Consider the following 13538-nt stretch of genomic DNA (forward strand, 5'->3'; position numbering starts at 1 on the left):
GAAAGAATGTTCAAGAGGTCCCAGTGGCAGCTGCAAGACTTCTTATGACCTAGGCTCAAAGTCCAGGAACGTCACCTCCACCACATTCTATCAAACAAGTCACTCAGTCCAGCCCAGGTACAAAAGGAGGAAAATTAGACTCCATCGGGCAATGGGAGGACTAGCAAAGAACCGTGTCACTTTTCACCAACCAGCAAGTCATCCAGGTTGACTAGTGTTTGGGGAATGTGCTGGGAAGTGATGTTGGAGAGGGTCCGGAATGTCATGACAGGGGCTGGGGAGACAGTAATAAGGAGGAGAGTGAAGGTTCTGGAGTCAGATTCTAATTCAAATCCCAGCTCTGCCATGTATAACACATGTGCCAAGCGGGCTGTCCTTTCTCTGAGCCTCAGAGTTCTCATCTGTCAAGTGGGACCCATTCCTACTTCACAGGATGCTGTAGAGATTAAATGGGATGAAGCTTCCCTGAGAACCTGGCCCCAAGTATGTCTCAGTAAACAGGGGCCATTATCATGTACCCTGAGTGACCTGGGGAGCCAGGAAAGGATCTTACAGAAAACCCCTCTGGCTTCAACAATGTATCCGAAGGATCATTTTTGACCCGCTCTCACCCTCACTCTCACACAACCCGACACAAGCCCAGATGATTTTACACCCTAAAGGTAGCTTGCATCTGATTTTCCCCATCTCCCCCACTGTCATGGGCATCTCCACCCAGACCCTGCAGTTGCCTCCTTCCTGCTCTCCCACGCATCCTCTGGCCCCTCTGCAATGCTTCCCCTCAGAGCAGCAAGCCCAGGCTTCATCTCCAGCTGCACACGAACCACATGGGGGATGGTGTTCAAGTACGGACTCCGGTTCAAAAGGGCTGGGATGGGGTCTGAGAGTCTGTGGTTGATGATTTCAGGACCACACTTGGAGTAGCTGCTGGAGAATGTTTTTCCCAAACAAAAGTTTAACCTCATCTTGCCTCCACCTACAACCCTCCATTGATTTTCCAGTGCTCTCAGGGGAAAGACCAAATCCTCACCACATCCCACAGGCCCCATGTGATCTAGTTCTTGCCTGACTCTCTGGCCCCTTGCCCTCCACTCTCCCACTCCCTCTTTCCCCCTTATTTATTATTAATGTATTTATTCTATAATGAAATGAAATAGCAGCACCATCCCACCCAAGTACTGGAACACCACCAATAACCTGAATGTACCTGTGTGCAGCTCCTGCCCCCTCCTCTCCCCCACCCATTCCCCTGAGATAACCATTCTTCTCAAATTTGTGTTTATCTTTCCTTTGCTTAAAATTTTTTTCTATGGATGCATGTTTGTCTAAACATGCGTATTTTTGGTTTCGCTTTTATTATACATTCTAAAAGTTGCACCATAGAGTATGTAGTTTTCTGCAACTTATTCTTTTATTCAACATTGTTTGTGAGATAGATGTGTCGTTGTCTGCTGAAGTTCATTCAGTTTTACTGCAGTATAATATTCCATGGTGTGAATATTCCAGTTTATTTGCCCACCCGCCTGTGGATGGGCATCTGGGTGTTTCCAATGTTCTTGCTATTAGGAACAGCGCCGGTGGGAACATTCTTGCAGGCTCTCTCCGGCTGCACTGTGGGCCGGTTTTTCAAGGGAAAATGCCTAGGAGGGGATTCGCCGTGGGCCCCCTCCTCTCTTTTCATTCCCCAGCTCCCTGGGATCTCTCACACAGAATGCCCTCTCCACCTCGGCTTCCCTCTTCCACTCCACCTGCACCCACCCCGACCCCCTTCACCTGGTAAACTCCGTGTTGTCAGAGAAGCCTTCCCCCACCTGCAGGCCACAGCTGGTCCCCATTAAAGCTTCCTGATTATACATTTACGTTGTGTGATTCTGCGATGAGCGTATGTCTCGCCCGGTAGAGTGCGAGCCCCACGAGGTTTGTGAAGCGCACCGGTTCCCAGCTTCCAGCTCGGGCCTGGCACCCTGCAGGCGCCCAGGCAGTAGCGTGACCGTGCCGGAGGGACCGGGCGGGAGGCAGAGCCCGGCCAAGCGGCTGCAGCCTGAGCCCACAGGTGCCTCCAACCCGGCGTCCCGGGCTAGCGATTGGGGGCGGGCCGCGGCCCCGAGGTGGCTCGGGTACGTCCCCACCGCCCTGCAGGAGTTCCAGGAAAGGCGCCGCGCGGGTCTGTTGGCCGGAGCGGGGCGCCGGCAAGGGGGCGGGGGCGGGGGCGGGGGCGGGGGCGGGGCCCGGGGCAGGCGGGGGGGTGGGGTGGGTGGAGCCGGGCCCTATTAAGAAGAGCTTGGCGGGCCGCGATCACTGCAGGCCCCCGGGAAAGCAGACCGGCCATAGACCCAGCGGGACCACGGATCTTCGGCGGAGGGAGCAGCGCCGGGGTGCACGCTTGGCACCATGGCCCAGACGCCAGCTTTCGACAAGCCCAAAGTGAGCGCGGGCGGGGGCTCGGGGTCCGGGGTTCGGCGTCCGGGTCCTTGTCTGGCTGGAGGGCTTAGGGGCATCCACGGCCGGGGAGCAAACGGGGCCCCTGCAGGCGCTTTCTTCCCTCAGCTCAGGCCCTCGCCCGCCTCCAGGCCGTTTAATGAGAGGCAAAGAGACAGGAAGAGTCCTGAATCCGGAGGCGCCCCTTGATGGCTTCCAAGTTCTGCTTCTGCCTCTGATTTGACCCATCTGAGTCTCAGTTTCACTATCTGTCAGATGGGCGTCCTAGCACCGCGGGCGCTGAGCAGCCTAGGCAGGTGGCTTAAGCTCTCTGAACCTCAGCTGTAAAATGGGGCCCGGTTTCTACACCTATAGGCACCTAGTGTTGTGGACAACACATACTGAGTGCTGGGTGAACGGAAACAGCTTTATACTCCAACACTGCGACGGCTTTTGAGTGCCAAGGAGCCTAGGTTTGTGGATGTGCCCGTGAGAGCAGTGGGCCATGCCAGAGACAGGAGGGAGGGGAGCAGGGCACCCCTCTCTACACACTAGAGGGGCTGGGTGGGCCTTGGGCCCCGGTAGGGTTCACTTGGGGCTAAGCCACGGCCACTAGCCCCAGGGGATAAACCCCTTGTCCCTCCTCCCACCAGCTTGGGTGGGAGGGAATGGTGGGTTCAGGGAGGGTCTGGGCCCACTTAATGGGCTTTGGAGCACTGAGATTCAGTCCAAGGAAGGCAGGGGCCCAGGAGTCTGTTCAGCAGGGTGAATCAGCTAGTAGGGCTGAGACTGCTTGGGGTGGGTTAGGGGAAGGAGTGAGCTGCAATCAGCTTCAATTTACCTCTCTGAGAAACAGGTGTGAGTGATGACGGCAGATATCATTGGAAAAGCATTGGTGAGAATCCGTGGGGAGGTGGGGAAGCTGAGGGGGGGCTCTGAGGAGGTGAGGCCTGGCCCCCACTTCTGATGCCCCTACCAGAGGGCAAATGCTCGCTACTCCCTGCCAGACGTCGCAGGCACTGGGGCTGAGCTCCTGCATCCCCCATGCCTCCTTCACAGCTCGCCTGGATGCCCTATGCCCCATCATTAGTTCTTTCCTTTGAAGGCTTTTTTTTTCTTTCCCTGGCCACACCCGCGCGGCTTGCGGGATCTTAGTGAAAGCACGGAGACCAAATGACTGGATGGCCATGGAATCCCCTTTTTTCCTTTTTTTTTTTTTTTTTGTTGCTTTGGGATTCCCTCTGCCCTTGGGCTGGGGTATCATCTTACCCTGATATGAATCCCAAGGCAGTAGACACTCCTTGACAGGGAGTGAAATAGGGGTTATGGAGAGAAATAATAGGCAACCCTTCTGTAGAACTTGCTATATGCACCAACTCAGTCTTTGCAACACTTTTACAACAGGCCTATGAGGGAGGGACTATTATTATCATGCCCATTTTTTTGGCCTCACCCTATCCTCTCTGCTTCAAGCTGGCAGGTCATTTCCCCTCTCTAGGCCTCAGTTTCTACACCTGGGAAATGGGCTCCACCTGCCATGGGGGTGTCCAAAGGTTAAAAGGCAATGCTTGGGAGGGAAGGTAGAGTGTCAACCACTATGTACGTGACATGTCCTACATTTTATATTATTGTGAGGAGGGAACGTGCCTGAGCTGGCCAGCAAAGCCAGGAGTGTGAATCTCAGAGCCGGTTCCCTGCCTTCCCATGGGTGGAGTAGCCAGTAATGAGAACCAGTAGTATTAACAGCTGGAGCTTATGCAGTTGAATTATTGCTCTGTGCCAGGCACCATTCTGAATACATTAACCTTCATTAATTCATTTGATCCTAGCAATGACTCTGGGAGGTAGCTGGTGTCATCGCATGTTATAGATGATCAGAGAGGAACAGATTAACTAGGCCTACGATCACACAGCTAGGATGTGGCCAAGCTGGGGTTTGAGCCCAGGGTGGTCTGGCTTCAAAAATCCCATGCCCTAGCCAGCTTTCTTGAACTGCCTCTGCAGAAGCCTTTGGGGGTGGTGGTTCCAGTGCCCCAGGTGTGGGTCTTTCTGGGACAGGAGCCTCTGCTGGGCTCTTGGGCTTCTCATACCTACCACCAGGTGTCTCAGGACTGGCCAACTTTGAGAAGGCAGAGCAAGGCAGTGTTTTCCAAACTTTAATGTATAGTCACATCACCTGACGTTTGTCAACGTTCAGACTCTGAATCAGGAGATCTGGGATGGGGTCTGAGATGCTGTGCTCCTCACAAGCTCCCAGGATATGCTAATGCTGCTGGGCCGTGGACCATGCTTTGAGTAGCAAAATCCCAGGCAGCTGCCTATCTGCTCTGATTATGTTATTTCAACAAGTAGCTTCCTGAACACAAAGGGGGGTGGAGGGGTGGCCCTTATCAGTCTGTTTCCACATGAGGCAAGGCTGGAAAATCCCATGGCCCTCAGGAGTTCAGTGTCGCGAGAGCAACGCTGATCACATGCCTGTCATTATAAGAACAGTAACAATGCTGCCATTTGAGTGTTTGTGGGTACCAGGCACCTTCAGTGATTTATCTCACAGAATCCTCTGGACAACTCAACAAGGCAGATGTTTACGTCCCCATTTACAGATGATGAAATTAAGGCCTGAAAGGTGAAGTGGCTTGTCCAAGGCTACACAAAATCTGACAGCCTTGAAGCTGTAGGCTGGAGAGTGAGCTGGTCCCTTCCTAATGCAGAGAATTGAGCCTCAATGTCCAACATACTTTTCTTTCTCCTATTTGAATGTTTACTCCGTTTCAGGCACTGTTCTAACTGCTTTGCATATAATAACTCATTTAATGCTCACAACAGCCCTTTAAACTCCTATTATCTTCATATACATATAAGGAAACTGAGGCTCAGAGAGGGGAAGGAACTTGTTAAAGTCTCACAGCCAGAAAGCAGCAGAGTTAGACTTGGACCCAGACCTACCTAAGACTGAAGCAGATGCTGTTAAGCGCTTTGCTGATTTACACCCACTTTGTAAATTGGGGTGGCTGTGGGATTCGGATAGACTGAGCTTGGATCCTTGCCTTACCACTCAGCAGCTACAAGGGCCCAGGTGGACAATTCCCTGAGCCCCAGCTTCCTTCTCTGTAAAATAGGCTGACAAAGCCAAGGTCACAGTATTCTTGGGGGACATGGATGCTGGTTAGGGCTTGTGAAGCACCTGGCTGGCGCAGCAGGCCCTCGGGTGTGCATTTCCTCCCTGGGGCCCCCGGTGGGGGCCTGCGGTGGCCTCTCTCCACCTGCATATATCTCTCCCCCTCTCCCCCTCTCCCCCTCTCCCCCTCTCCCCCTCTCCCCCTCTCCCCCTCTCCCCCTCTCCCCCTCTCCCCCTCTCCCCCTCTCCCGCACAAAGCCCACTGCGTTAGCACTGCTTGGCTTTTGGTGCTTTTCTGTTACCAGAGCCACCTGTTAAAAGAAAAATGCCCCTTGCTGGGAAGAGCCTGCCGGCCTTACCTGTTACAACGCCTGCCCGGGGCCGTTGGGAGGGAGGGGGAGAGTGAGATTGGGTGTCATGAAGCCTTTTGTTTGACAGAGGAAGAAGTGAGGACCGGAGAAGGGAAGTGCAGTGTCTGTGGTCACACACTGAGGCAGGCCAGGCCAGCCAGCCTCCTGATTGCACACCCGACCTCAGGGTGGGCTTGACCTGGGTGGGAAGGGGCCCTGTGAGCTGGAAGAAGCTTGTCCGTCTGCCCTGTTGTCCTAGGGGGTGCCCCCTGGGCCAGGGAAGGGTAGGACTGTGGCCTGGTTTTGGACAGGGGAGAAGAGTAAGCCAGGGCGGCCAAGGTGAGGTTCAAGCCTACATTCACCCACAGTGTTGGGACCAGGCTCACCCACACTCCTTAGGGTTCTGAGGCTCCAGAGCGGCAAGCTGGGGGAAGAGACAGTCTCTGGGGGTCTTGAGTGAGTTGCTTCTCTGTGCCTCGGTTTCCCCATCTGTAAAACGGGAATCATATTTGTATCCACCCTACATGAAATGCCAAGTGCGGGCAGGGGGCAGGCCAACGCCAGCTGCTGTCGATCAGCCTTGTCCCGGTTATTAATCACGTTTAGAGCTTACCAGTGCTGACTCAGCACCCACATGCAGGATGAACGCAGTGTGCCGTGGTGGTTATGACCTCCCGCTTTAGAGTCAGACAGCCTCCTGGTGTGGCACTCATTAGACTGTGCCCTAGGGCAAGTTCCTTAATCTCTCTGAGCCTCAGACTTCTCGCTTAGAAAATGGGGGTAACCGTGCTAAGTTCCTAGAGGCTGCTGCCCAACAGGACGTCCCCCTGGCTGAGGACACGCCTTGCCTTGTGTGAAGCCCCTGGGGAAGCTCACGGAGGCAGCAGAGAGCTTGGTTGGGCCCTGAGTCAGCAGGAGGCACTGAGGGACTGCTGGGCCCCTTCTGCTCTGTACCTCGGAGCTATAGGAGCCCAGATGCGGCTGAGCCCAGAGGAGGCTTGCCTGGAGGACGTGTGACTGAAACAATGTCAGACCTGGAGCTGCTCTGTCTCCTGGCTTCACCCCAAAAGTCAGCTGAGAGGCTGTGGTGGCATGAGGGCACTGACCTCCGGTTCTGCCCAGCTCCATGCCAAGAGCAGTGCTAAGAGGGGAAGTGGGCACCTGTGGCTCATCCAGGTTCTGACTGCAGTGCCCGGGTTCTGGGGGGGTCAAGCAACCCTGGCTACTCTGCCCCATCTGGGTTCTCTGCCAGGCCCAAGGGGGTAGGTCAGCCCTTCCTTGCTGCAGGGAGAGGACACAGCACTGCTGACATGGGACAGGGAGAGGAGAAAACAATCACTTAGTCATTCAACACTTACTGAGCACTTCTTGCTAGGCAGGGCACTGTCCTAGGCCCTGAGGGCACAGCGTGATAGCACAAAGTCACCGCTTTAAAGAAACTAAGAGCTGGGGACAGGGGCATGGTAAGTAAGGAAACTGAGAAAGTCAGTGGGATGAAAACAAAATGGGTGTGTTTGCAGGGGGTCTGGGGAGAAGCAGTGTGATTCAGGTGTGCCTTGAAGGTAGACAGCCCCTCCAGTTGTGAGCGGGAGTCAGATGTGGGAGTGTCTGGTCCTGGAGTCCAAGACCTGGGTCCCCGTCCTGGCTCTGCCACTGACACCTTGGGGGACCTTGGCGAGTGCATGCACCTCCCTGGGCCTTACCGGCCTGCCTAGCGTCTCCCGAGAGCAAGGACTCGGCATGTTTCCCCACGTCCCCACAGAGCCTGGCACCTGAAGGGGGCTTAGGAAATATTTTGTGGCGAGTGGGGATGCTTCCTGTTTAGACCTGGAGGATTTCCTGCAGTTCTGTCAGATTCGCTGTGAGTCAGGCCCATGGAGAGCGAATGCAGGGGAGGAGGGTGCTGAGTTCTCCTCCTGAGTGGTCAGGAGGCCGGGTGTAGGTCTGGTGCAAGCGCCAGGGAGGTCGTGTGGCAGCGTGCAGGACTTGGGTTAGAGGTGGAGGGACTTGGCTTCTAACCCAGCTCTGCCACTGTCGGCCTGGGTAACCCTGGGCAGGTCACGGAATTCCTCTGAGCTCAGCTTGGCAAGTCAATTCCCCATCTGCAACATGGAGCTGGTGTGTCCCTTGCCCAGGGGTGGAGACCAAATGAAATAAAGGGTCTGAAACCAGTAAACAGCTATTTTTATTGCTGGATTATTTACCTCTGAGGCTAGGCCTGCCGAGCAAGAAGAGCAGGAGCTCAAGGTTCAAACCTGGGTACAAATCCTAACTCCACCACTGCCTCTGCGTCCTTGGATACTTTTCTGAGCCTCAGTTTCCTCATGTGTAAAATGGGAGTGAAGTCCCCACCTCACTGGTTGTAAGAATGAAATAAGATGATGCATGTAGAACATAAGAGATATTCAGTAAGTTGGAGGCCACTGCTGCTACTTCTTTTCTCTGCATGGGTCCAGTGGAGCAGGGTCCCCATCCACCTCTGAGCTGACAGATTTCTCCATGGGTAGTCTCAGTTTTCCAGAAAGTTCAGTGGGAGGCCTGCCTGAGCTTGGACCGCCTGTGGAGGCAGCTCCTGGCCTCTGTTCCTCCCCTGAAACGTGTCTGGGCAGCTTCCCAGGAGGCCCTGAGGAGGGCTGGGACCTGTAGGGCACGGTGGGCAAGTGGCAGGCTCTGCTTTCCCTCCCGCCGGGCACTCTAGTCTCCTGCAGCCCGGGGGCTCTCTGAGGTCTCCTTCCCTCTCACTGCTCAGCTCAGGCTCCCTGAGCACGTGCTGCGTCTGGTGCTGCAGCAAGTCTTCCCAGTGGTGGCTCATCTCCCACCTGGACCACTGTGTCAGCTCTCTGTCCTCTGTTCTGACTTCTCTTCAGCCTGCTTTCCACACAGCAACCAGAGGTAGCTTTTAAAAGGTGACTCCCCCGTGCAAAACCCTTCAGGGGATCGCCCTTTACTGTGAGATCTCCCTGCCCTCCACCCCCCTAACTTTCTCTCCGGCCTCATCTCTCACCACCTGATTCCGACACTTAGTGCCTGCATGTCCCTCCGCCTGTTCGCTCTCCTTCCTGTTCCTTCCCCCTGGCTGATTCCTCCTCTATTTTCTTCTCACAGGGACCCTTCCCCCCAGCTTCTCAGTAACCATTTGTTGCCTCTTCCAGCTTCTGGTGGCCGCAGGTGTCCGTTGGCTTGTGGCCGCGTTGCTCTCGTCTGCTGCTGTGGTCCCAGGGCTGCTTCCTCTTGCGTGTGTCTCTCAAAACTCTCTGCCTCCCTTATAAGGAGAAAGAGGACTGGGTGTAGGGCCCATCCAGATAAATCCAGGAAAAACTCCTCCTCTCAAGATTTGTAATCCCACCTTTGCCCTCTGTGGAAGTATATGTTCTGGGGGTTAGGATGTGGACATCTTTTGCGGGACTTCCGTTCAGCCCTCTGCACTGACCCTGGTGAGGGGGTGACTCCTCCCTCTCGAAGTCTGATCGCCTTTTGCCTTTCTGCGCACCACACACTCCTGGTTTCCCTTCCGTCTCTCTGGCAGCTCTTCTCCAGGCTCACCCTCTTCTCTAAGCCACTGGGTGCTGGTGCTCGTCCAGCCTTTGTCCCATGCTCTTTCCTCGACGTTCCCTTCATGGGTGAGCTCATTCAAAATCACAGCCTCAGTCATCTATATTCCCACTCCTATTTCCAGCCTGGACCTCATAGAGCTCCAGACCTGCACAGCCACTGGGTCCGTCCACGCGCATTCGGAGGTCTCAGAGGTGTCCCGACTTCACATAAGCATCATCCTTGACATGGCTTCCTGTCCGCCTGCTTTGCCGTATCTGCCTTGCCACCCTGGTCCAGGGCACCATCATCGCTCATAAGCTTCACAAGACCACTTCTAACTGGTCTTTCTATGCTTTGTCCTTTTCAGCTCCAAATCCTGTCACGGCTTCTCTGTTGCTCTCAGGTTGGAACCCGATCCTCCTTGTGCCCCTGCAGCCTCTCCAGCTCCACAACCGCTCACCTCTCTGAACCCATTTCAGTTCCTCTCGTCCACCACATCCTCTCCCACTGCATGGCCTTCGCACATGCTGTTCCCTCTGCCTAGATGCTCTTCCAGCCTTCCTGCTCACCCCTGCCTTTGCCTACTTGGCTCCTCTTCATCCTTCAGCTATTAGCTTAAGCGCTGCTTTCTCTGGGAAGCCATCGTTGGCCCTCTAGCTGGGCGAGTTCTTTTGTTTGTTACCTCTTTGGTAGGTCTGTGTTTGTCCCTCCCAGGAGTTGTCTTGGCTTGTGATATTACATTTACCAACGTGACATTTACTTAATGTCTCTCTCCCTTGCTGGACTGTAAGCCTCACTGGAGCAGGACTCTGTCACTTTAGTTTATCTCTCCATCCCCAGTGCACCCAGCAGGGCCTCAACTATTTGGTGAATGAGGGATTCTTAGTTATGCTTATTATGCTAAATGCTGTTGCTACGTGCTGAGTCCTGATCTAAGCACGCTACGTGCAGTCACGTGGTTAAGTGGTTAAGTCTCAGGAAGCCCTGGGAGGAAGGCATGTCATCTTCCCCCCAGGACAGATGAGAGCACTGAAAGCGAAGTAACTTTCTCCAGGTCACCCAGGAAGTGAGTGGAGGAGCCTGGGATTGCAGCTCTAACCACAGCACTACCCCATCTCTCTGGCTGGATCCTCGCCATGGCCCTGTGAAGGTTAAAGATAAGAAAACAGAGGCTCAGAAAGGTGGAGTCACCTGTCCAAGGTCAAACAGCTGGTTGGCAGTTCCCTGCACTGGAAGCACTTTCTGAGAACCCAATAAACTTATGGCTGAGTGGGCATTGAATTCATTTCATCAGGGAATCCAACAGCTCCCCGGATGCAGGGTCTGTGACAGAGGTGGTCCTTTGCTGCTGAGTGACTTGCGGAGAGATGTGATTACTTGGATGTCCTCCTGATAGGGAGGCTTGGCGGCCCGTCTCTGCTGGCCTCCCATGGGCCCCAGGCCGGATTTCCCCCACAGGAGGCAGCTCCGTGGGTGCTTCCAGGATGCCCTGGGGCCAGTGGCTCCCTGGCTACTCCCTCTCCAGCCAAGGCAGCCACTTTCCTGTCCAGGCTCCCAAGTTCCAGAGAAGGCCCCACCCTGATAGAGATGTTTATTAAAATTTTTCTGGCTCTCTGCCTGGCTGGGGAAGAGTTTCTTCCACGACCTGGAACGGGGAGATGACAGCTGCTTTCCCAGTTTCCCAGCACCTGCTGTGCTTCTCTGAACAGCCTGCGGAAAGCGCGCTGGCTGAGAGGCAGGGGCTGTCTTCCTGTGGGCCGACTCGCCCACCTACGCTGTCTTTTTCTTTTTTAACATCTTTATTGGAGTATAATTGCTTTACAACGTTGTGTTAGTTTCTGCTGTATAACGAAGTGAATCGGCTATATACATACATATATCCCCATATCCCCTCCCTCTTGCGTCTCCCTCCCACCCTCCCTATCCCACCCCTCTAGGTGGTCGCAAAGCACCGAGCTGACCTCCCTGTGCTATGCGGCTGCTTCCCACTAGCTATCTGCTTTACATTTGGTAGTGTATATATGTCCATGCCACTGTCTCACTTTGTCCCAGCTTACCCTTCTCCCTCCCCGTGTCCTCAAGTCCATTCTCTACATCAGCGTCTTTATTCCTGTCCTGCCCCTAGGTTCTTCAGAACCTTTTTTTTTTTTTAGATTCCATATATATGTGTTAGCATATGGTATTTGTTTTTCTCTTTCTGACTTACTTCACTCTGTATGACAGACTCTAGATCCATGCACCTCACTACAAATAACTCAGTTTTGTTTCTTTTTATGGCTGAGTAATATTCCATTGTATATATGTGCCACATCTTCTTTATCCATTCATCTGTCGATGGACACTTAGGTTGTTTCCATGTCCTGGCTATTGTAAATAGTGCTGCAGTGAACACTGTGGTACATGACTCTTTTTGAATTATGGTTTTCTCAGGGTATATGCCCAGTAGTGGGATTGCTGGGTCATATGGTAGTTCTATTTTTAGTTTTTTAAGGAACCTCCATACTGTTCTCCACAGTGGCTGTATCAATTTACATTCCTACCAACAGTGCAAGAGGGTTCCATTTTCTTCACACCCTCTCCAGCATTTATTGTTTCTAGATTTTTTGATGATGGCCATTCTGACTGGTGTGAGGTGATAACTCATTGTGGTTTTGATTTGCATTTCTCTAATGATTAATGATGTTGAGCATTCTTTCATGTGTTTGTTGGCAATCTGTATATCTTCTTTGGAGAAATGTCTGTTTAGGTCTTCTGCCCATTTTTGGATTGGGTTGTTTATTTTCTTGATATTGAGCTGCATGAGCTGTTTGTATATTTTGGAGATTAATCCTTTATCAGTTGCTTCATTTGCAAATATTTTCTCCCATTCTGAGGGTTGTCTTTTCATCTTGTCTATGGTTTCCTTTGCTGTGCAAAGGATTTTAAGATTCATTAGGTCCCATTTGTTTATTTTTGTTTTTATTTCCATTACTCTAGGAGGTGGGTCAAAAAGGATCTTGCTGTGATTTATGTCATAGAGTGTCCTGCCTATATTTTCCTCTAAGAGTTTAATAGTTTCTGGCCTTATATTTAGGTCTTTAATCCATTTTGAGCTTATTTTTGTGTATGGTGTTAGGGAGTGATCTAATCTCATACTTTTACATGTACCTGTCCAGTTTTCCCAGCACCACTTATTGAAGAGGCTGTCCTTTCTCTACTGTACATTCCTGCCTCCTTTATCAAAGATAAGGTGACCATATGTGCATGGGTTTATCTCTGGGCTTTCTATCCTGTTCCATTGATCTATATTTCTGTTTTTGTGCCAGTACCATACTGTCTTGATTACTGTAGCATTGTAGTATAGTCTGAAGTCAGGGAGCCTGATTCCTCCAGCTCCGTTTTTCTTTCTCAAGATTGCTTTGGCTATTCGGGGTCTTTTGTGTTTCCATACAAATTGTGAAATTTTTTGTTCTAGGTCTGTGAAAAATGCCATTGGTAGTTTGATAGGGATTGCATTGAATCTGTAGATTGCTTTGGGTAGTGTAGTCATTTTCACAATGTTGATTCTTCCAATCCAAGAACACGGTATATCTCTCCATCTGTTTGTATCATCTTTAATTTCTTTCATCAGTGTCTTATAGTTTTCTGCATGCAGGTCTTTTGCATCTTTAGGTAGGTCTATTCCTAGATATTTTATTCTTTTTGTTGCAATGGTAAATGGGAGTGTTTCCTTAATTTCTCTTTCAGATTTTTCATCATTCTACACTGTCTTTTTAAATCCTTAAACTCTTCTTGGACAGGGAGGCAATCTTTGCAGCTGTTTTCAGTTGAGGAAACTGAGGCTCAGAGAGATCAAGTGTCTTGTCTAAGATCACACAGCCAGGGCTTCCCTTGTGGCGCAGTGGTTGAGAACCTGCCTGCCAATGCAGGGGACACGGGTTCGAGCCCTGGTCTGGGAAGATCCCACATGCCGCAGAGCAACTGGGCCCGTGAGCCACAGCTACTGAGCCTGCGCGTCTGGAGCCCGTGCTCCGCAACAAGAGAGGCCGCGACAGTGAGAGGCCCGCGCACCGCGATGAAGAGTGGCCCCCGCTCACCACAACTAGAGAAAGCCCTCGGACAGAAATGAAGACCCAACG

At 52.5% G+C, this 13538-nt stretch overlaps 1 protein-coding gene across 10 annotated transcripts in view; it reads left to right on the plus strand.

Annotated features, from left to right (window-relative positions):
• ADA (adenosine deaminase) overlaps window positions 1–13538 on the plus strand; it is a 40980-nt gene that overhangs the window by 10231 nt on the left and 17211 nt on the right. For 3 of the 10 annotated variants that reach the window (XR_004484896.2, XR_004484897.2, XR_004484898.2), the window contains exon 1: window positions 2265–2424. The exons of 1 other annotated variant lie outside the window; for it this stretch is intronic. Coding sequence is in view for 4 of the 9 variants with exons in the window: in XM_033433773.2 (XP_033289664.1) it covers window positions 2392–2424 (33 nt within the window). In the remaining 5 variants the exon portion in view is untranslated. Of the gene's footprint in view, window positions 1–2264; window positions 2425–13538 lie in introns of those variants that run through there. 6 more of the 10 variants (XM_033433772.2, XM_004272885.4, XM_033433774.2 and 3 more) reach the window with 3 other exon arrangements.

This window comes from Orcinus orca, chromosome 16, assembly GCF_937001465.1.
Source record: "Orcinus orca chromosome 16, mOrcOrc1.1, whole genome shotgun sequence".
Lineage (NCBI taxonomy): Eukaryota > Metazoa > Chordata > Mammalia > Artiodactyla > Delphinidae > Orcinus > Orcinus orca.